General features: G+C 39.0%; 1 protein-coding gene across 1 annotated transcript in view; it reads right to left on the bottom strand.

Moving 5' to 3' along the window:
• Positions 1–23,119, bottom strand: part of PUS7 (pseudouridine synthase 7) — a 64,724-nt gene that overhangs the window by 2,710 nt on the left and 38,895 nt on the right. The window contains exons 8-15 of the mRNA XM_004382612.3: positions 20,967–21,095; positions 20,445–20,570; positions 13,328–13,389; positions 12,292–12,452; positions 11,181–11,307; positions 9,356–9,457; positions 6,745–6,874; positions 5,677–5,768 (exon numbers count right to left, since the gene is read on the bottom strand). Of these exons, the coding sequence (XP_004382669.1) occupies positions 5,677–5,768; positions 6,745–6,874; positions 9,356–9,457; positions 11,181–11,307; positions 12,292–12,452; positions 13,328–13,389; positions 20,445–20,570; positions 20,967–21,095 (929 nt within the window). The remainder of the gene's footprint in view (positions 1–5,676; positions 5,769–6,744; positions 6,875–9,355; positions 9,458–11,180; positions 11,308–12,291; positions 12,453–13,327; positions 13,390–20,444; positions 20,571–20,966; positions 21,096–23,119) is intronic.

The following is a 23,119-nucleotide window of genomic DNA, read 5'->3' as shown; positions in this document are numbered from 1 at the left end:
TTGAAAAAGAAGAATCAAGTTGGAGGACTCATACTTCTCGATTTAACACACTTATGGAAGACTCATTATTGTTAATATGGCAATAAAAACCAAAAAACCAAACTCACTGCCATTAAGTCAATTCTGACTCACAGCAACCCTACAGAACACAGTAGAGCTGCCCCATAGGGTTTCCAAGGAGTGGCTGGTGGGTTCGAACTTCTGACCTTTTGGTTAGCAGCCGTAGCTCTTTTTATTATTTTTATTGTGCTTTAAATGAAAGTTTACAGTTCAAGTTAGTTTCCCAAACAAAACTTTATACACACACTGCTATGTAACCCTAGTTGCACTCCCCATACTGTGACAGCACACTCCTCCTTTCCACCCTGGACTTCCTGTGTCCATTCAACCAGCTCCTGTCCCTTTCTGCCTTCTCATCTCACCTCCGGACGGGAGCTGCCCATTTGGACTCATGTATCTACTTGAGCTAAGAAGCACACTCTTCATGAGTATCATTTTATGTCTTATAGTGCAGTCTAATCTTTGTCTGAAGAGTTGGCCTCAGGAATGCTTTTAGTTTGGGGCTAATGGAGAGTCTGGAGGCCATGTCTTCCAGGGTCCCTCCAGTCTCAGTCAGACCAATAATTCTGGTCTTTTTACTAGAATTTGAGCTCTGCACCCCACTTTTCTCCTGCTCCTTCAGGGACTCTCTGTTGTGTTCCCTGTCAGGGCGATCATTAGTGGTAGCTGGGCACCATCTAGTTCTGGTCTCAGGCTGATGGAGTCTCTGGTTTATGTGGCCCTTTTGAGCAGCTGTAGCTCTTAACCACTGCACCACCAGGGCTCCAATATGGCAATACTCCTTCCCAGATTGATCTACATATTCAACACAATCCCTATCAGAATCTCAGCTGACTTCTTTGTAGAAATTGACAAGCTGATTCTAAAATTCATACAGAATTATAAGAGCCAAAATGGCTAAACTTATTACAAATCAATGATAATCAAAACCATGTGATACCCAAAACATCTTGCAATGTGGATAAACCTGGAGGACATTATGTTGAGTGGACTAAGTCAATCACAAAAGGACAGATATTTTATGATCTCACTTTGATGAAATGTTAAGAATAGGTATATATACAAAGATTAATGTTCATTGGTGGTTATGGTGCGGTCGGGGAGGAGAGGGGAAATCATTCTCTAGATCGTAGTCACTTTTTGTTTATGGTGAAGGGAAAGGTAGCACCGAATGTGGGTGAAGTATGCACAGCTTGACTAATGTAACTGATGACAGCAAGTTGTAGACAAAAAAAAGGATCTACTGGTAAATACTATGTTATATATAATTTTGTAACAACAATAAAAAATATATATACACATAAACAAATATGAGCTACAGATGCTCATACTTCTTAGACATAACCAGTCACCTCACAGGATTAGTTTTCTTGTTTTGAAGACTTAGGGTCTTGTGGGACAATTCAGTCAACTGACATAATACAGTTCATAAAGTTTATGTTCTATATCTAGTTTGGTGAGGAGTGTCCAGAGTCTTAAGAGCTTGTGAGCGGCCATCTAGGATACAACTATTGGTCTCTATTTGTCTGGAGCAAAAGAGAAAGTAGGAAACCCAAGAATCAGAGGAGGAACCGATCTACAGGACAAACTGCCTCCATGAACCACGGCCTCTCCTACCTGAGACCAGAAGAACTAGATGGTGATTGGCTACCACTACTGAATGTTCTGATGAGGGTCACAATAGATGGATCCTGATAGAAAGGGAGAAAAATGTGGTACAGAACTACTAACTCTCAAGGAATCCAGACTTATTGGACCCACTGAGATGGGATGAATCCCCAACATTATTGCCCTGAGATGCTCTTTAAACCTTGAAACAATATTATCCCCTGAAATCGCCTTTTAACTAAACAGAAGGTTAGCCCTAAAAATAAAGAATGTCACCCTTGAGTACTGTGCTGTTATAAAAAATTATTTATATGAGATCAAATAACAACAGTTACTCTAAAGAATAGATGAGAAGTTTGGGGGCAGTTGAGATTAAGTTAATGGGAATGGAACAACTAGAATGGAAATAATGAGAATATGGACACAACGTGAAGAATGTAACGAATGTCAATGAACAATATGTGTAGAAATTGTTGAATGGGAATCTCTCAGTTGTTTTACTGTGTATAAAAAACCTACTGCTGTTGAGTTGATTCCGACTCACAGCGACCCTTAGGGCAGAGTAGAACTGCCCCATAGGGTTTCCAAGGAGTGGCTGGTGGATTCGAACTACTGACCTTTCAGTTAGCAGCCAAGCTCTTAATGACGGCACCACCAAGGCTACTTTCACCAAAATTCAATTAAAAAACCCCCAAAACCAGTGTGATATAGGCACAAGGATACACATGGATCAATGGAATAGAAATGGGAGTTTAGAAATAAACCCTAACATTTATGGCCAACTGATTTTTGACTACGGTGCCAAAACAATTCAGTGTTGAACTTCTTTTTAATAAACTGTGCTACGACAACTGGATATCTACATGCAAACGAATGAAGTCGGACCCCCTACCTCATACCATATAAAAAATTAACTGAGAATGGATCAAACAGCTATAAAACTCTGAGGAAACAAACAAACAAACAAAACACAGGCATAAATCTTTGTGACTTTGGATTAGGCAAGAGTTTCTTAGATATGACACTAAAAGCACAAGTGAGAGAAAAATGATAAACTGAACTTCATCAAAATTAATAACTTTTGTGCTTCAAAGGACACCATCAAGAAAGTGGAAAGACAACCCACAGAATGGGAGAAAATATTTGCAAATCGTTTCTGATAAGGGACTTTTACCTAGAATTTATAAATAACTCTTACAATACAATAACAAAAAGACAAATAATCCAACTATAAATTGCTTTATAGTTGTTCAAAGGATTTGAAAAGACATTTCTTCAAAGAAGATACACAAATAGCCAATAAGCACATGTAAAGATGCTCAATATTATTAGCCATCAGAGAAACAGAAATCAAAACTCAATGAGACATTACTTTACCCCCACTAGGATGGCTATGGAGCTCTGGTGGTGCAGTGGTTAAGAGCTATGGCTGCTAACCAAAAGGTCAGCAGTTCAAACCCACCAGCTGCTCCTTGGAAACCCTATGGGGTAATTCTCCTCTGTCCTCTAGGGTCTCTGTGAGTTGGAATCAACTCGGTGGCAATGGGTTTGGTTTTTTAGGATGGCTATAATCAGAAAGACAGATAATGGCAAGAGTTGGCACAAGGTCGAGAAGTTGGAACTCTCATACGTTGCTGGTGGAAACGTAAAGTGATGCAGTCACTTTGGAAAACAGTCTGGCATTTCCTCAAAAGGTTAAACATAAAGTTACCATTGTTGTTGTTGTGTGTGTACTCCTAGGCAAAGAATGCACCGCCTCCCCAAAATGGCAACATATGTCCATACAAAAACTTGTACATGAATGTTCATAGCAGCGTTATGCATAACAGCCAAAACGTGGAAACAACCCAAATGTTGATCAGTTGACAAATGGGTAAATAAAATGTGGTAGATCCATACAACAGAGACCTGGGGGTACTTGCTAAAGGGTATGGGTTTCTTTTTGGCGTGATGAAAATGTTCTAAAATGACTGCGGCAATGGTTGCATCATTGTATGAATACACTAAAAACCACTGAACTGTCCATTTTAAATGGGTGAATTGTATGGCATGTGAATTATGTCTCAATAAAGCTGTTATTAAAAAAATAAAGTGACATCAGCTGATTCATCCACTTTTTGCATGTTCATCATATACAGACTGCTCCTTAGTTACCACAAAGAGAAAGGGACATCTTCAGAGAAAACCTGTGGTTAGCAGGTCTCACAGGGTGCCCGGTGCAAGCAGGCTGGAAGGGATGTGCTTTGGGGATGTCAAAGCTCAGCATCCTTTTCTAAGGGCCTTAGTCCTAGCAGTTATTTTGTAGATGGCGCTTTTGCTGACCATGAGGGGCAAACAGCAAAGATGGGAAGAAACAGGAAATAACCCTATCTAGCTAATGAACCACGTTACTGGATGCTATCATCCCGACTCTGTCACCTTCTCTAGCCAGCAGAGGCAGTTGGACGTTCTAGTCACAAGACTGAGGGGCCACATTTGCAGCGGACTACCTCCAGCCAGCCCGGTGCCTACCTACCTGATCAGCCCCGAGGTCACTTGCCACACAGTAACGTTCAGAGGCTTTACATTCCCAGTATGGGACAGTTCATGGCCTTCTGGTTTCAAAAGTCTTAGCCTAGTTCTCCTTCCCTGAACCTCATCCTCCAGAGCCTAGACTCTGTGCTAGATCAGATTCCCTATTGGCAGTAGAACTTTTCCACTCAGCACCTTATCTTTAGCCTCTTAAGCCTTTTTTTCCTTTAACATCACCAAGGCCTGCTTTTCAAAGGTACCTCTTACTTGCCATTGTTATTTGGGATTCTGATTGTGCAGAGAAGCAAATGTCTTTAGCTACCCTGTTAGAGACAATCTTACAGAAAACAGGATTAAACTGGACTGCCACAATTCCCTCCCTCAATTGCCCCAACACAACCCGAAATGTCTATAGTTCAAACAGATGTCAGTTGTTACTGGTTGTGAAGCAGCTTTTCAATGTGCCTCTATGGACTAAAGTCCTTGCTAACACAACTTGCTCAATGTAATGCACCTGTGACTCTTGCCACTCTTGGATATAGTCATATGTGGCCAAAAATACCTCTATGTGTGCCAAGTTTATTCTTATGTGAGCTGCCAATATCAACATATATGCTCAAGATAGTAGCTTCTCAAGGGGTTAGGCAAGAAGAATAAGAGAAGCCCTGGGTTGAGGGAGGAGGCTGGGCCTGGACAGCATGACACAAAATTGTGAGGGAGGTACAGTGTCTCTACACTCTGCCTCTACCTTTTAGCACAAGTTGCCCCCTATGTACTGACTCTGCTCCCCTCTGGGGTGCCCTTCTGAGTGCCCCTCCCTGGGAATTCCACCTAAGGAGTGTTTCATGTCCCCACGCTTATAATATTGGACTATTCTTCCTCTAACCCCTTCTTATTTTACTTCTCTTTATCCTTTCACAAAATAAAAATTCCTTCCAACTTGGTCAGAAGGAAAGACTCCTCATTAAATTTATCCGTATTATGTATGATAGGCTCGCTTTACCTCTTTACAGTTACTTACATTTTAAAAGAGTATGCTTGCTAACAAGAATAAAATTCTACCGCTGGTAGAATCTCAGACAAAATGAGCTGGAAGCTTTCGAGGTTGTTGGAGGAAGACTGTTGGTCAGGTCAGAAGTCCGTTCCTTGCCAAGTGCTTCCCAGTAACAGAGAGGCTTAGCTACAGGGTCCTGGTTTCAGGATCTCAAAGACTTTATGAAGATGCCTACTCCTCCCTACAGTTAATCCTGCAAATGTTGTGCTAAGCCTGGTTCCTACAGACCTCTGGCAACTTCATTACAATTACTACTCATCCTAGTTCTGGGAGTGGGCTCTGCCTCAAGATCCCGTGAGGGATCTTGCTGCAAGGTCCGGCTTGCCCACACTACAGAGAGAGTCACTTCCAGTCTTGGCCTAGGCTGATGCGCCGAACAACCAACCACAGGTTGGTTTCTGATAGCTAAGGGGTCAGAAGAGGTGACAACTGAGTAAACGTACCAGAAGCAAAAACTGGTGGTGGTTTCCCTTCCAGGTTGTCCACATCTGTGTTGAAAAGTGGGATTTTAGGATCATCATAGGCAACGACTTCCCTTTAAAACACACAAAGAGTTTAGTATGAATGTGAACTTTCATAAAAAGTACTAAGTTGTTCAGCACCATTTATTTAGCAAGGAAATATAGGTCTAACGTAAATAATTATAGGTAGGACTATTCAATAATAGAACAGTCAGATTTTATAAGTACTGTCTTTTTAATATTATATAGCGAGATGACAGACAACGCTAGCATATATAAAAAACACAAAATGCTCTTCTAGGATGGAAATTCTTTTAATATGAAGTACGCAACAGTAAACTTCACTTTGCCCAGATGCGATAAAATTAACATTTTCTCCAGAGTGGTTATCACTACTAGCAACATCTTATTATTAATGATGCACTTCTTTCTGGTGTTGGGAAGACAAGGTCCAATTCTGCTGATCTCTTGCCCATAATCCAGAGAAAAGGATGACAGAGAGATACACAATTTCTTATAATGCTGGATGTGCCAGTTCTGGCAATCTGCTAACTAGTTTAGGGTTCGCTTTTTTAAACTATCAAATAAAGCTTCAGAAAATACTAGGTATTAAAGCATTTTAAAATGGATTAATACAGGTATCTCTTTTGCTCTAGAAACATGACATTAAAACAATCAGATTAGTTTTTGCAGCTCACAGCTAATTCTGATTAAGGTACTCTGTACAGGAATAATTCTAAGCAAACCGCAGTTTTTAGAAATAGGAAAAAAGTTAACTCTCTACACAGTTCTCTAATAATTTAATGTTAATAAAAATGAAAACTAAGTCATTTTCACTATTTGTATTCAAAAAAACTCCATTTATTTCTTGATCTGAAAATTCCAAATCGCAGCAGTAGTGACAAAAATATTAATAACAACAGTAACTAGCAACTAGCACTTATGAAGCATTTATGTGTCAAGTTCTAAGCTGAAAAATATATATGTAAAGCAGAAGTTTAAAACTTTAAATAGTAACTAATTTCTATTTCATTCCAGACTATTACTCACCAGCTGACATTCTGAGGACGAATAATGATCTTTCGGTACGCCCCTGATAAGGAATAATCTCGAATTTTGTGTCTCATGTTGTCAATATCAAGACTGTCTGCTGTTAGCATTTCCCTGTAGGCTTCACTAACTAACAGAAAACATACAAAGTTAGTTGGAATGCAACATGTCAGCAAGTTACCTTGAACTAGGCTACAAACAGAATAAATTTAAGCTCACTTAGATCACCATAAACAAAAAAACGAAACCCGATGCCGTCGAGTAGATTCCAACTCATAGCAACTCTATAGGACAGTAGAACCGCCCTGCAGGGTTTCCAAGGAATGGCTGGTGGATCCAAACTGCGGACTTTTTGGTTAGCAGCTGAGCTCTTATCACTGTGCCATGAGGGCTCCATGGATCACCCTAGTCAACCCAATCTACAACTCAAAATCTGTTCTCTAGAATCAAAACTTACTACTAGGACTATGTCTCCAGCTTAGGTTTGGCCATTTTGTAAGTTGCCTGTTTGCAGTCAGCACAGTACCTATGGTGTAAGGTTCCCAAGCTAGCTACAAAAGGCCATTTTATCTGAAGTTGCTAAACTATAAACATATGTGCTCTGAGTTGGAAGAGACCATATACAGATGCTTTAAACTCTTCCTGGAAGAACGCAGTCATAAATAAATGCATAAAAATAAGGGACCTTGGAAAACCATCTAGTTCACCCTTGCATCTGATGTAGAAATCTTATTTATAACACCCGAGGGAGAAAATCATCCAGCCTTTGCTTGAACATTGCCATTTACAGGCATATTATTTCTTTGTGAGGCATGCAACTATTAGAAAAGTTCTTCTTATATCAAGCTGAAATATGTCTTCTTGTAACTTCTGCTGATTGCTTTGGAATACAGCAGATTAACTCTGCCCTCTCCCACATGTATTAGTACGTACTGGATCTTTAAACCATACCTTTTCTAGGCCAAACTGGTTCCCTCAACTGCTTCTCCTTTGATATTTCTGCGTTCCCCACGAAGCCCCCTGTTTGCCTCAGGGTACAGGCTTATGTTCAACAGCGTCACTCCGGATATTTTTTACACAGACTACTATAAAACTGGATTTTTTCTATTTATATATTTGCTCTTTGAGCATAAACATGAGAATTTACATTTAACTCTATTAAATGCCTTCTATAGTTCTTTTTAGATACTTATTTTCCATATAGTTAACATTAACTATTTTGTTTTACATTACTCACATATATGATAAGCAGATTTGTTTATTCAAGTTATTCATAAAAAATGTTGGATAGAACAAGGTCAAAGAAAGATCCCTCACCACACACTTTAAGGACCATCAGTCACAGCTGATTGACGCACCAGGTGTTAACAAACCAGGTGTGTATGTGTTCCATACCCACGTGTCTGAACTACCACCCACCCAGTCTATGAGCCCCCATCTTGGCCACTAGGTTTTCATGAATGGCTCTGTCAAAGGCCCTGCTGAACTTATGTTCTATCAGGTACTAGCCGGAGTTCCTGATCCTGAGAGGTGAGAGAAAAAAAGACGAAAGAATGTTTCCTTTTTCTTTCTTGGAAAGAGGTAAAGTGTGGCTTTTAACATCTACTTGCCTTCCTTCTTGCTTGTTTGTGGGGCTGCTCTCTAGGTTCCTCACTGTGCCATTCCACCCAGGGCAGGCAGACCATGCCTTCTCCCTTATCTGTCTTTTTAATTGACTTTCCGCTTCTCCCCTCAACTCCTTTTCCCTTGGTGAAGTCAACCATGTAAGTATTAGGAGTACAATAACTTGATTAATCAACATGGAAATAATAGCTTAATATTTAATGCCTCTACAAGTACTTACATTATCGAAAAAGGATTATTAATCCTAATCTTTCTAAAATAATTAAAACTTCTAGGAATACAGCATTGACAAGTAAGATGATTCAGGCCTCCTGAGAGAAAAGATACTTTAACAGGGAAAACACCACTGGCAGACCACCCCTGGCTAAGCAGAAACTTCCAGAGTCAGTCCCACTAAGTTGGTTCTGCTGGTCAGAGCTGCTTTCTTTTTCCAATTTCTGAATCCGTGAACAATTAAAAGTTCCAATTTTTCCCCCAATGGCGTCCATGAAGGTAACAGGAATAATTCCTAACAGTCTCTGAGAATGAGAAATAAGGGTAGAGAATTCTAACTTTTCACTTTATAAACTTCTGCACTCATTGACTTTTTAAACACCACTAACCCCTATTATTTATATGGTTTTAAAAAAAGAAAGTTAAAAAAGCAACGTGAAAGTAAAATTACCCATCCACTTTCTCAATGGCTATTACAAAACCCTTCTCCATCCTTACATGAAGTAATGAATTTCAGAAATTAAAATAATGTCAATAACAACTATAATAACACCACCATTTCTACTATTCATTTCTTATTTTAAATTATCCATATGAATGCAACCCTTTTTAGAAGACTTATAAATAACTAGTCACATTTTTTCTAGTCTTACGGAAATCGAAGTTCTAAAATTACATTTAAAGTACTGATTTTTTTCTGTCTCCACTCTCAGCAGCCAGTGGCTTAACTATGTTAGACTTTGTTTTAACTATTTTCCCCACACGGAGAACTTACTTTTATGCTTCGGGTAGATAACATCGAAACCAGGCAAGGGCATTACCACATCATGGATGGAATAATTATTAACATCATCCTCCTCAATATAGGTGGCTGTGGCTATAAATTCACAAGTGAACAACAAATTAAGGAAATATGCAGTATTTTCATGAATTCAATCTTCTAAAAATTATACACATATATGCAAGTTGGAAGTGCACACTGGCATAGGTTCAGAATTCTAGGAAGCTTAAGGAAATTAAGTTAGAATCTAAGCCCTTTGGCCTTTTCTACCCCATCCAAGAAATTAAGACCAAGGTTTGAGAAAGTAGAATTTTTAATGAAAATTAAAAACACTTATTTCTGAGCAGCATCTTCGTCCTCTGGGAACGTCTGAAACGAGCTCCTATTTCTTTCTTAAACACACTGCAAAATACTATTTGGAAAGCCATCACTGAATGGCTCTTTGCTGAAAGAACAATTTAAAAACCAGCCTAGCCTGTTTAGCCTGTATTTAGAGGCTAAAACGTAGGGGCACACTGGACGTTAAAACACACTAGACGCAATCGATATTGGATGAGGAAAAAATAATCCAGGAAAAAAGTAATTAAAATTTCTGAACAAAGAAATTAAAAATCTTAGTGATTTACAGGGCCTGCCTGCAGATGGGGTCGCCATGAGTTGGAATCGCCTTGATGGCAACTAACAACAGCAGCCTGCAGACGAGCAGTGCGTGTATTCAGCTAACCGAGAAGCAGTCAGACACGCCAGAAGAACATGGACTTTGGAATCAGACAAACATGACTCTGAATCCCAGGTTTTTCTTTTTTTAACCAGATGTGGAACCCTGAGCAAGTTACTGCATCTCATCTGAAAAATAGATAATATTTACTTCAGAGTAATACTGTGAGCTTCAAACTAGAAGACATAGGTAAAGGGCTTAATACAATGTCTGGCATACAGTAAGGGCTCAACAGCAGAGGGATTTTCAGGTCTAGTTTTTGATCATTTCTGGCACAGAGCATGCAATAAACAAATGATCATTATATCATGGCCCACGTGTAAAGTGAATTCCTGTCTGGTGTCAACTTAGAGAAACTTTTAAAACTGACCAACAAGCTAACAGACTAAGGTTACAGGAGTGTACAGAACTATCTGCTAGACCCAAATCAGTACGTGGAAAGGGAGTTTAGCCAGCTGTTATGGATTGAACTGTGTCCCCCAAAAAGATATGTTGAAGTCCTAACCCCTGGTACCTGTGAATGGGACCTTATTTGGAAACAGAGTCTCTGAAGATGTTGTCAGTTAACATGAGGTCATGCTGGAGTAGGGTGGGTCCTAATCCAATGTGAGTCCTTATAAAAGAGACAGAGAGCGAAGGACAGCCATGTGGGGATGCATCTACAAGCCAAGAAAGGCCTGAGGCTACCAAAAGCTGGGAGAGACAAGAAAGGATCTTCCCCTAGAGCTTCCCGAGGAAGTATGGCCTAGAAGACTTCTAGCTTAAGGAACTATGAGACAATAAGTTTCTGTTCTAAGCCACCCAGGTTGTAGTATTTTGTAACAGCAGCCCTGTGAAACCAATACACCATCATTTAGCCCAGATCTTATTTTAGTTGAGAAAACTGAGGCCCAGAAAGCTTACTCAGAGAAGATGTATATATGTAATTTTTTTTTTTTTTTTAATTAAAGACACAAACTAGTCGTTCTGAGCTTACACTGTCCTCTCATCTCAGACATATCTCTTTTTCTCAACTAGTAGCCAGTGTGAATTTTAAAACCACTAGTGACAAATAACTGCATCCTAGTCTGGCAGAATAAAGACAATACTTAGCCTTTTTACCTCCTTTGAGAACAAGGTCGCCTGGAACAGGTTTCAGCCCGTACTCTTCTATCCTCTTGCTCACCATGTTATTCCACACGTAACTTTGGTAGCTATGGATATACATTAAGCGGTTATTTCTTGGTATCTGGAGGGGAGGAAAAAAAAAAAACAGGCAAGAAAATAAATAGATATTCCAAATATAAAAAGTACTGTACTTTACAAAACATCTTGCTTGCTTAGTAGTGATCCTGATACAGGAAACTCATATCTTAAATCTGTCATTTTCCTAACAGCCTGTAGAAACAGGTCACTGATATGCAGCATCCAATTTTACAGATAGAACCCCTCATACTAAAGGGTGTTAGCAATCACCAGCAGCTGTAGCAGGTCCTGTTTTGTATCCACAATGAACAAACTCATTCAAATAAAGCAAACGGTATGAATTCATAGCCTGAATCAAAGATACGGATTTCAAACTCAAGGAATTTACAAATCAATTATAGAGCTAACAGTGCTTTCTTCCTCATTATTCTAAGGAAGGAGAAAACCTAAATGATTGAACTGACAATTTCATGCAGCAAGAATCCCATTGTTATGTTTTGTTTACATCTGGGAAGATTAAGACTTAAGTTTAAGGGTTAAACTTTAAAGGATTCTGAATTACTAATATCTAAATACTGATACAGGCTACACTTGCCAAGATGCTATGCTCCGCACTCTAACCATCGTGCAGAAACCAAACTAAAATGCAACTATTTAGCTTGCTTATACCCAACCCTCTTAAAAGGCAGTATACTGTTCTGATGACAGAGAATGATTAAGAAATGCCTCTACAATGGATTATAAATTTATCAAATACCAACACACTTAATTTAAATTGTAAATGGAATGCTTTCCTCATGCCCTCCATATTAATAATTACTGCCAGTACTGCCCCCTCTTCCCCTACTCCCATCAACATTTAGGGTCTGAACAAGGATGACTCAGGTAAAAACACCTCTCACAGATCACTGAAGGATCCTTATTTATACCTTTAGCTCTCTCAAAACTTAGTAAAATCTTTAAAGACAAACCAAAAAAAGCATTAAACCACCTCAAGCCATTGCCTGACTTCACAAATCGCACTCACTATGCCAAATGCAGAGACTATATTCTTCATTCCATATTTTGAAAGTCCTCGAAGCAGCTGCCCTTCCACACACCTTTTGATGGGTAGTTTTTTGAGGGCAGCAGCTGGGTCTTTGGTTTTCGCCCATTCTTCCCTGCACTTGACCAAGTACCCCTTTTCGGCTGGGAAGAAAAAAAGCTGTGATTAAACAATGTATCTAATAGACAGACTTCCATAATGCAATATGCTTCAAAGAGGAGACAAAACTGGAAAATATTATCTTAATATAGGTGCCGTGAATAGTTTCTGTCACCAGAGAGCAGTGATTAGGAAGTGAAAAGATAGAAAATCTATGAAGTTTACAGAACTATATGTGGCTTTGTGCTACCCAATCTAGGATTTAAAGCCAATTACTGCTCATTATCATAGCTGATTAATCATAAAACAAATGCTTGATAGTCCCTCCGACCTTCACTTTCTTTTAACATAGTATTGTCAAATTTAATGAGTTACTTTTCTTAAAATTAGACAATTTTATCTCTTTTTAGCTAGCAAATGAACAATTACCTAAAGTGGAGACAGAATTATTTTGACAATTTACAAAGTACTAATTAAATTCTTTTTCACACAGTATGGTTTTAAAGACACTTTCCGGGAAAAGTTTTAATGAACTCTTTAAACTAAAAATCCTTAAGGTGTTTTACCATGTTTTATAATCAATTACACCATGGCTTTAGTGGGAAAAAACCACAAATGGACTCTTGTTTGGATCCCTATATTTTCTGAGATTTAGTACTGCATGGAGAAAAGGAAAGGAATATATTTATTCATTTAATAAATTAGATGAGCTAAAAACAGAGCACAGATTACAAATCTCTAACATATACATAAAACCTGAAAAACATAAATATAAATCACACTTCTCATTTTATTGTAAAAATAAAGAAAATTCTGAAATAACTACATCCCAATTTGCCATATACTTTTATTCAAAGCAATTCCATGAATACCTAGCAATATATTCTATTTTTTTTCTTAACATGAATTTTATTCTCACCTCCGGAACGGGGTTTCAATATTAAATCCATGACTTCAGCCCAGGAATTTTGTAGTATAGCTCTAAAATTAAACACAGTATTTGTTTTACTTAATTTTGCATTAAGATGAATTTAATATGCCCAAATCTTTGATGAGTCAACAAATCATATCAAGTTCATATTTTCACGAAACTTAACAGCAGTGTAAAGATATGTATTTCAAATGTAAATGCCAAAAGAATTTTTTAAAAAAGAGAAAAAAATTAAGACTATAAAATAATGCTCACTCATAACATTTAATTATTTTAGTTTTAAAATGCTGTAATAGGATAAATTAGTCAGTCATGCTGTAAGCTGCTATACAAGGCATTATCTGCATAAATCAAAGTTATGTCTTTATGTGCCAAAACTTTTTTGAAATTCTCAATAATTCTTCCCCCTATGTTAAGTACCTTCCTGCCTAGGCAAACAGCATAAATAGAGTTTATCCTTCTCTACTACTCTTGCCAAGATGGATATATCTTTACTTTGATGGTTATAAAAGTTATACATGCTTGTTAAAAATTAATACAGGAGAGGCAGGGCCAAGATGGCAGAGTAGTTAGACGCTTCCTGTGGTCCCTCTTACAACAAAGACCTGAAAAAGCAAGTGAATCGATTATATACGACAACCTAGGAGCCCCGAACATCAAAGGTAAAGTTGAAGAATTGGACTGAGTGATAGAGGGAAGGAGAGCGGTTCAGAAGCAGCAAGGAGTTGCCAGATCTGACCTGGCAGGAGCTGGCATCCTTCAGGCCAGATCGGCTGGTGTGCGAGGTGAGGCAAGCAGTGGCACTTGGGAGGCATGTTCCACACTGGGAGAGACCCAGCGGCAGAGAGTCTACTCATGCCTCCAGAACCAGTGAAAAGTGGTGCTCAATTGGGAAAAGATAAATACATACATCTGACCTACCATGAGGATTAAAAAACATCCCCTTTGGGAAAAACCTCTCTCCCATTTACCTGACCCCTGCCCCTTCTGCAATGGGTCCTGGGCTGGCTTCAGCGATTGCTGAGTTCCCTGGGATGGAAGTAGGACCCGACATGCAGCCTGAGCCACTCTCCTGGTCTTGGAGAGTGAACAAATTAATAAACAGGAAAAAATAATCTGCCAGCTCCCCTAAGCTGGCATCATGGATTGAACTGTGTCCCCCAAAAATACCTGTCAACTTGGCTAGGTCATGATTCCCAGTACTGTATGACTGTCTACCATTTTATCATGTGATGTGATTTCCCTATGTGTTGTAAATTCAATCACTATGATGTAATAAGATGGATTAGTGACAGTTATACTGATGAGGTCTACAAAATTAGATAGTGTCGTAAGCCAATCTCTTTTGAGATATAAAAGACAAGCAAGCACAGACACGTGGGAACCTCATACTACCAAGAAAGCAGCACCGGGAGCAGGGCGAGTCCTTTGGACCTGAGGTTCCTGTGCTGAGTTGCTCCCAGACCAAGGAAAGACCGATGCATCACATGCACCTTCCTCCATAGCCAACACAGAAAGAAAGCCTTCCCCTGGAGCTGATGCCCTGAATTTGAACTCGTAACCTACTAGACTGTGAGAGAATAAATTTCTCTTTGTTGAAGCCATCCACTTGTGGTATTTGATATAGCAGCACTAGATGACTAAGACAGCCGGGAACTAAGGGTAGGCACAGCTCCTTTGCCTAGGCACAGACATATGGGGTCCACAAGCTTTGAATGCCTTTCACCCCCAAATAGACCTGTGTGGTCCCATTTCAACAGTGTAGGCCTTCGTCACCATGATACAACAGGGTATATACCTGAAGCCTAACTTCAACTGTATCAGCTATGTGGTAAAGTGGCACTAAGCAAGGTCCTCACCTACCCACATCAGGGGCCTGAGGACTGGTGGCTCCACCCATGCCACCTAACCACAGTGACATGGGTCCAAGAATAAGTGGTGTCTCCCACTCCTTACAGCCAACAGCACTGGGTGCCCATAGTCTGGCTGCAAAACCTAACCACCTATGCGCTCTAGGAAACAAGGACACACTTTCCTCCCAGACACCCAGAGGCAGCCGTCGGCCCCTTGTCTTGCTCAGCACGGGACCCACTACTGCAGCAAGATACCTGTGCCTACAGCAATTATCCCTGCCTGTCTAGGACTGTAGGTGAGAGCCTGCACCATACACTTGGTGACCGACTACCTAGACACCTGAGCTGAATCCATACAAGAAAAGTAAACAGACTTCTGGGCTCACATACCCAATAACAAATGTAACCACCTGGTGATAGGACGTTAGAGCTTCAAAGGTGCCAATAATCAAACTGGCTCACACGAGTAGCCTATTTGGGCACATCAAAACAAAACAAGAAGCTAGGACATGGTAAGCAAACATAAAATAAACAAATATAATAACTTATTGATGGCTTGGGACAACAATCAATATCAAACCACATAAAGAGGAAGACCATGATGGCATCAGCAAGCCACCAAAACAAAGAATCAAGAAATCTTGCAGAGGAAGAGAACTTCTTGGAATTCATGGAGGTAGAATACAAAAGATTAATATACAGAATTCTTTGAGAGATCAGAAAGGAGATCAGGCAAAATGCAGAACATGCCAAGGAACACACAAATAGAGAAACTTAAGAAGATGAGAGAAGAGTATAATGACAAATTTAACAGGCTGCAAGAATCCACAGAGAGACAGCAATCAGAAATCCAGAAAATTAACAATAAAATTTCAGAATTAGACAACTCAATAGAAAGTCACAGGAGCAGAACTGAGGCAATGAAAGTCAGAATTAGTGGGATGGAAGATAAAGCACTTGACATCAACTTATTTGAGAAAAAATAAGATAAAAGAGTTTAAAAAAAAATGAAGAAACCGTAAGAATTATGTAGGACTCTATCAAAAGGAATAACCTATGAGTGATTGGAGTACCAGAACAGGGCAGATAACAGAAAATACAGAGAGAACTGTTGAAGATTTGTTGGCAGAAAACTTCCCAGATATTGTGAAAAATGAGAATATATCTATCCAAGATGCTCATCAAACCCCACATAAGGTAGATCCCAAAAGAAAGTCACCAAGACATATTATAATCAAACTTGCCAAAACCAAAGATAAAGCGAGAATTTTAAGAGCAGCTAGGGATAAACGAAAAGTCATTTACAAAGGAGAATCAGTAACACTAAGCTCAGATTACTTAGCAGAAACCATATAGGCAAAAGGCAATGGGATGACAAATATAAAGCCCTGAAGAAAAAAAAACTGCCAGCCAAGAACTATACAGCCAGCAAAACTGTCTCTCAAATATAATGGCGAAATTAGGGCATTTCCAGATAAACAGAAGTTTAGGGAATTTGCAAAAACCAAACCAAAATTACAAGAAATACTAAAGGAAGTCCTCTGCTTAGAAAATCAGTAACATCAGATAACAACCCAAGACTAGAACACAGGACAGAACCACCAGGTATCAACCCAGATAGGGAAGTCATAAAAATAAATCAAAGCTAAAATCCTGAAAATAGGGAAACAGAGACATTACTATGTAAAGATGACAACATTAAAACAAAAAAGAGGGACTAAAAAATGTAGTCATAGATCTTTCATATGGAGAGGAAGTCAAGGCAATATAAAGAAATAAAAGACTGGTTTAAACTTAGAAAAATAAGGGTAAATATTAAGGTAACCACAAAGGAAACTAACAATCCTACACATTAAAATAAAAAACAAGAAAAACATAAAGATTCAGCAAATACAAAATCAACAACAATGAAAAAGATGAAAAGAAAATAAAGAAAAACAACTCAGCACAGAAAATTAAGTGGAACAAAGAACCTGTCAACAACACACACAGAAAAAGACATCAAAAATTAAACAATACATAAGAAAGGTTATTTGTTACCCAGCCTCTAAGAAATAAACCAGAATTAACACTTTATTGTGTGTTTTCAAGACTTTGTTGATACATCTATAAGTTAATTTTTCCTTTACGTTCTATTATGCTATTCTTTTGCCACACAGTAGTTATATTTTCTGTATCTACAGTGCAGTGAATTACTTAATATGCCTGTTCTAGCCATAGTCTTTGTGATTTCCATACAATGACTGGGGTGGGACTACGCAAAAAAGATGCTTGTGGTCCACCAAGGGGATTGGGTAGCTTGCCGCTAATGCAAATAAGGTGCATGGAACCCTGTGGTGGTGGGACCATGCAAATAAGGTGTATGGAACCCAAATGAGGGGATTGGTCAGTTTTACCATCTCACTAGGCTTATAAAGAGAGCCAATCCCAGAGCAGAGGGGGACCTAACTACTACCAAGCAGAAGAGACAGGAATGGAGAATGTCCTCTGGACCCAGGATCGCTGTGCCAACAACTTCCTAGACCCAGGAGAGGGAGAGAGGGAGAGAGAGAAAGAGAGGGGGAGAGAGAGAGAGAAGAGAGGGAGGGAGAAAGGGAGGGAGAGAGAGAGAGAGAAGAGACAGAGGGAGGGGGAGAAAGAGACAGCTGTAACGCTGGAGATGTCAAGAGACGGTGAGAAGCAGGGCAGAGAAACAGCAGCAGCAGAGGCAGCAGAATCAGGAGACCGGCAGGAGACATAGCAGCGGGCTTGCATAATTATTCACTTAGCACAATGTCTTCCAGGTCTATCCATACTGCAGCATGTATCAAGACTTCATTTCTCCTCCTAGCTGAGTAGTATTCCATTGTATGTATTACCACATTTTGTTTATCCATTCATCTGTTGATGGGCATTTAGGTTGTTTCCACCTTTTGGCTATTGTGAATGGTGCTATGATGAACATCAGTATATAAGTCTCTGCATCTCTGCTTTCAAGTCTTTTGGGTATATACCTAGGAGCAGAATTGCTGGGTCATATGGTAGTTCTATTTTTAGTTTTTTGAGGAACTGCTGTGCATTGTTTCCCATAATGGCTGTACCATTTTGTATTTCCACAAGCAATGGGCAAGGGTTCCAATTTCCCCACATCCTCATCAACATCTGTTATTTTCAGTTTTTTTTAATCTTAGCCATCCTAGTGGGAGAGAAATAGTATCTCACTGTGGTTTGCATCTGCAACTCTCTGATGGTTAACCACACTGAGCTTCGTCTTTGGTGTCCACATGAATATCCTCTTTGGTGAAATGTCTATTCAAGTCCTCTGCCCATTTTATGATCAGGTTATTTTTGTCTTTTGTTGTTAAGTTCTTGAAGTTTTATATATATTTTGGTTATTAGATTCTTGTCGGATATATGGTTTCTGAAGATACTTGCCCAGCTGGTAGCTTATCTTTTCACTTATTTGGTAAAGTCTTTTGATGAACAAAAGTTTTTAATTTTTATGAGGCCCAATTTATTTGTCTTTTGCTGTTTGTGCTTCTGTTATTATATCAGATAATCTACTGTTAAAAGCTAGGCCTGACATCATTGCCCCTGCTTTTAATTCTATGAATTTTATAGTTTTAGTTTTCACATTTAGGTCCTTAATCCATTTTGTATTTGTTTTTGTGTATGGTGTGAGGCATGGATCCTGTTTCATCTTTCTGCTCATGGAAATCCAATTTTCCAGGCACCATTTATTGAAGAGACTCTTTTTCCCCCATCAAATGGACTTAGTATCCTTGTTAAAAATTAAAATGTTAGAAGTAGATGTGTGGGTTTATTTCTGGACTTTCAATTCTATTCCATTGGTCTATATGTCTACTGTTAAACCAGTACCAGGCTGTTTTGATTACTATAGCTATATACAAAAAGAAAAAAAAAAAAACCAAAAAACCAAACCCATTGCTGTCGATTCCAACTCATAATGGCCCTATAGGACAGAGTAGAACTGCTCTAAAGGATTTCCAAGGAGTGGCTGGTGGATCTGAACTGCCGACCTTTTGGGTAGCAGTCATAGCTCTTAACCACTGCAACACCAGGGCTCCGTAGCTGTATAATATGTTTTAAAATCAGGAAGTGTGAGTTCTCCTACTTTGTTCTCTTTCAACATTGCTTTTAGCTATTTGCTATCTTTCACCAATCCATATAAATTTGAGGATTGCTTTTTCTACTTCTGTAATGAGGGCTGTTGGAATTCTGATCAGGATTGCACTGAATTTATAAATTATCTCAGGTAATACTGACATCTTAACGGTATTAAGTCTTTCAATCCATGAACATGGAACATCTTCCCACTTAAGTCTTCTTTAATCTCTTTCAGTACTGTGTTATAGTTTTCGCTGTATAAGTCCTTCACATCCCTGGTTAGATTTATTCCTAGGTATTTTATTCTCTTAGATGCTATTGTAAATGGAACTGTTTCCCTAATTTCCCTTTCAGACTTCTCACTGCTGGTGTACAGAAACCCAACTGATTTCTGTTTGTTGACCTTGTACCCTGCAAATTTTGTTAAATTCCTCTACTAGCTCTAGAAGTCTTCTTGTAGACTCTTCGGGGTTTTCTATTTATGAGATCGTATGATCCACAAATAGAGATAATTCTTCTTTTCCAATCTGGATACCTTTTACTTCTTTTTCTTGTCTTATTGCTCTGGCTAGGACTTGGCTATTTTCACACAATTATTCTTACAGCTCAAATCTGGAATCAAATCTGGAATTCAAAGATTGATACAGCTTTACTGTGAACCAAGATTTACCTGTTAAAAAGTAAAAAGGAACCTCTAGATGGGCTACCAAGTATGAGGGGAAAACTTACTTTTCAGGCTACATCCCGAACTCTCTGAAGTTTTTATCTTGTGCATATATTATCTTAAACCAGAACAAAAATTAAAATGAAGCTGTGCATCAGTTCCAGCCCTGGTGGTGTAATGGTTAAGAGCTATGGCTTGTAACCAAAAGGTCGGCAGTTCTAATCCACCAGGCGCTCCTTGGAAACCCTGTGGAGCAGTTCTACTCTGTCCTATAGGGTCACTATGAGTCAGAATCGACTTGATGACAACAAGTTTTTGTTTTTTTTTTTTTGGTGGATCAGTTGGCCATTCATCCAAACAAAGAGATAAAGTGATTCATTCACCCTAGACACAAGGGCATCTAGAAATAGTTAAAACCAAACCTGTTTCTTTTTTTGTAAGACAGATCATTTTGATTAATGTTAAGAAATTACATACAAACCTTCCAACCTGATACGTAGGGACAGCTGTAGTTCCAAATCTCTGCATTCCATAATAGTTAATAAATCCAATCTCTTTAAGAGAGTGCATGGCTTGTTGTACTTGCTCATCAGTTCCTGTTATATTTCTGTAGAGGTCCAAATGACCCAGAGAGAAAAAGATGTACAGTCAAACGATTCAGGGATATGTATCATAGACGACTCTGACTTGGCTTCCCTTCCCTCTCCTCACCCCCTGCACAAGCTTTCTCTCTGCCCCCTGAGGGATCTTTCTCATTCAGCGAAGTATCTGAGGGAGGTGGCTTCTTTTCAAAGTTGTGCTGGGTTGTCAGAGGGTAGGACTGTCAGTACAAAAACTACACAAGCATTTGCTTTCCGAGCTCTATCAGGCCCCCTTGTGCCTTCCCTGGCTGCCAAGCCTGTTAGTACCAATGAACCAGGACCTCATTAACGACCATTATGAACAGAGTCAAGGTGACCCGGCAAGACCCTCGTTGGGGTCTTTCTGATCCACAGTTCTTTACCTGAGAACAACAGTGAAGTGATTTCCCTGAAGCTCTCCCAATTTCAAAGGGTTTTTCTGATAGCTGAAATTCCCGAGCCTAAAGTTCATCAAGCACTTGTTCAAGTGGGCAAGTCTTTGAGCAGTTACTCTAAAAACAAAAAACAAAAGTACAGAAAGATCATGAAATATTGCCTGAAACAGTCTAGGACATCTTACTACAGAAAATGACAGCTTGAAATAAGACTAAACAAGGATATGACCACTGAAACAAAAAAGGCACCATGGCAGGTAAGTGGGCATGGCTTTTTATTTTCCTCTAGCCTGCTCCTCTAGCACAATGGAGGAAAACTGCCTCCTATCCAAATGAAGTACACTGGACCATATTTTATATACCCAAAGCCTCTTGTTATTTATATATTGATGAATAAGAACTATAATGACTGGAATTTTCTACACAGTACTTCCACTTTTTGGGAGAGGGGGATGAGAGAGTGGATGGTGACAGAGAGTAATTTTTAACTATAAAGAATGTTACCAAGCATTTTTTGAAAAATATTTTGTTTTAGGTGAAAGTTTACACAGCAAATTAGGTTCCCCTTTAACTATTTTTATACAAATTGTTCTGTGACATTGGTGACAATTTTTACAATGTGTCAGCATTCTCATTATTTCCATACTGTTTGTTCTTTTTCCATTGATCTAGCTTCCCTTCCCCTCCTTGCCTTCTCATTTTTGCTTCTGGGTAAATGCTGACTATCTAGTCTTACATAGTTATTGTTTAAAGGAAGCACGTTACTCATGGGTGATATTGTTTATTTTATAAACCAATCTATTATTTGGCTGAAAGGAGACCTCCAGGAGCAGCTTCAGTTCCAAGTTCAAAGGGTAACTAAAGGCAATAGTCTCAAGGGTTCCTTTAGTCTCTATTAGTCCAGTAAGTCTGGCCTTTTTTAGGAATTTGAATTTTATTCTACATTTTTCTCCCATTCTATCCAGGACCTTCTAGTGTGTCCCTGGTCAGAACGGTCAGTAGTGGTAGCTGGGCATCATCAACAGTATTTTTATGCAAATAACACGGACTTCTACATGTTAGCCAACCGTCCCCTCTCCCAGTGAGGTATTTTTTAAGCTTGCTATGCTAATTTTTTTTTTTTACAGGAACACATGAAAATAATTGGCACAGTGGCACTTATGAAAATACCTAACAGGGAGAGGGCGAGGTTGGTAAACAAATGTAGAAGCCATGCATTATTTGCATAAAAATACGGTAGTTTTTCTGGTCTCAGGTTAGAAAAGGCCATGGTTCGCATGGGCTATTAGTCCTATGGACTAGTTTCTTATCTGAGTCTTTAGTTTTCTTCTTTCTCTTTTGCTCCAGACCAACAGTTACCTTATCTTCATGAACTATGTTATGCCAACTGACATATGCCACAAGACTATGGTTCTAAGCCTTTTAACCCAGAAAACCAGGTTGTGAGGTGTTTGGTTGTATCTAAGAAGTGTCCGTAACTGTTCCCCCTATGTGCTTTATTATACGTATGTGTATGCAGCACTAACATGTATATACCTATGCATACAGACACACCCATACATGTACTCACATTTACTCGCATATGCCTTCCTATACACATACATGCATACATAACTACCTATATAACCACATACATATTTTTTGGTTAGTACTGTTGTTGCAAAATTGTATATGTTATAGCATTTACCTAAATTGTCCTTTTTCCTTGCGTACTTCTTAGTGTCCTCATTTACCTTGGTCAAGTTGTGCACACTTGACCCATATTTGGTATTGCCTTTCCCATTACCAAAAACAACAGGTGTCTACTATCTAGAAGGTGATTCCCCCTCCCATCCCTGGTAACCATCAAAGAATGTTCCTTTCTATGTGTATACCTATTCTTGACTTCTTAAAATAGTGAGACCATAAAATATTTGTCCTTTTGTGACTGACTTATTTCAGTATTAACGTCTTCCAGATTCATCCATGTTGTTTCCAGAGCTCATTATTATTCTTTATAGTTGTATAGTATTCCAATGTATGTATGTACCACAATTTGTTTATCCATTCATTTGCTGATGAGCACTTAGGTTGTTTCCACCTTTTTGATATTGTGAATAGTACTGCAATGAACATGTGCATATATGTCTGTTTGTGTCACT

This window comes from Trichechus manatus, unplaced genomic scaffold, assembly GCF_000243295.1.
Source record: "Trichechus manatus latirostris isolate Lorelei unplaced genomic scaffold, TriManLat1.0 scaffold00096, whole genome shotgun sequence".
In the NCBI taxonomy this organism is placed as follows: Eukaryota; Metazoa; Chordata; class Mammalia; order Sirenia; family Trichechidae; genus Trichechus; species Trichechus manatus.
This window is presented reverse-complemented; position numbering and strand designations above follow the sequence as displayed.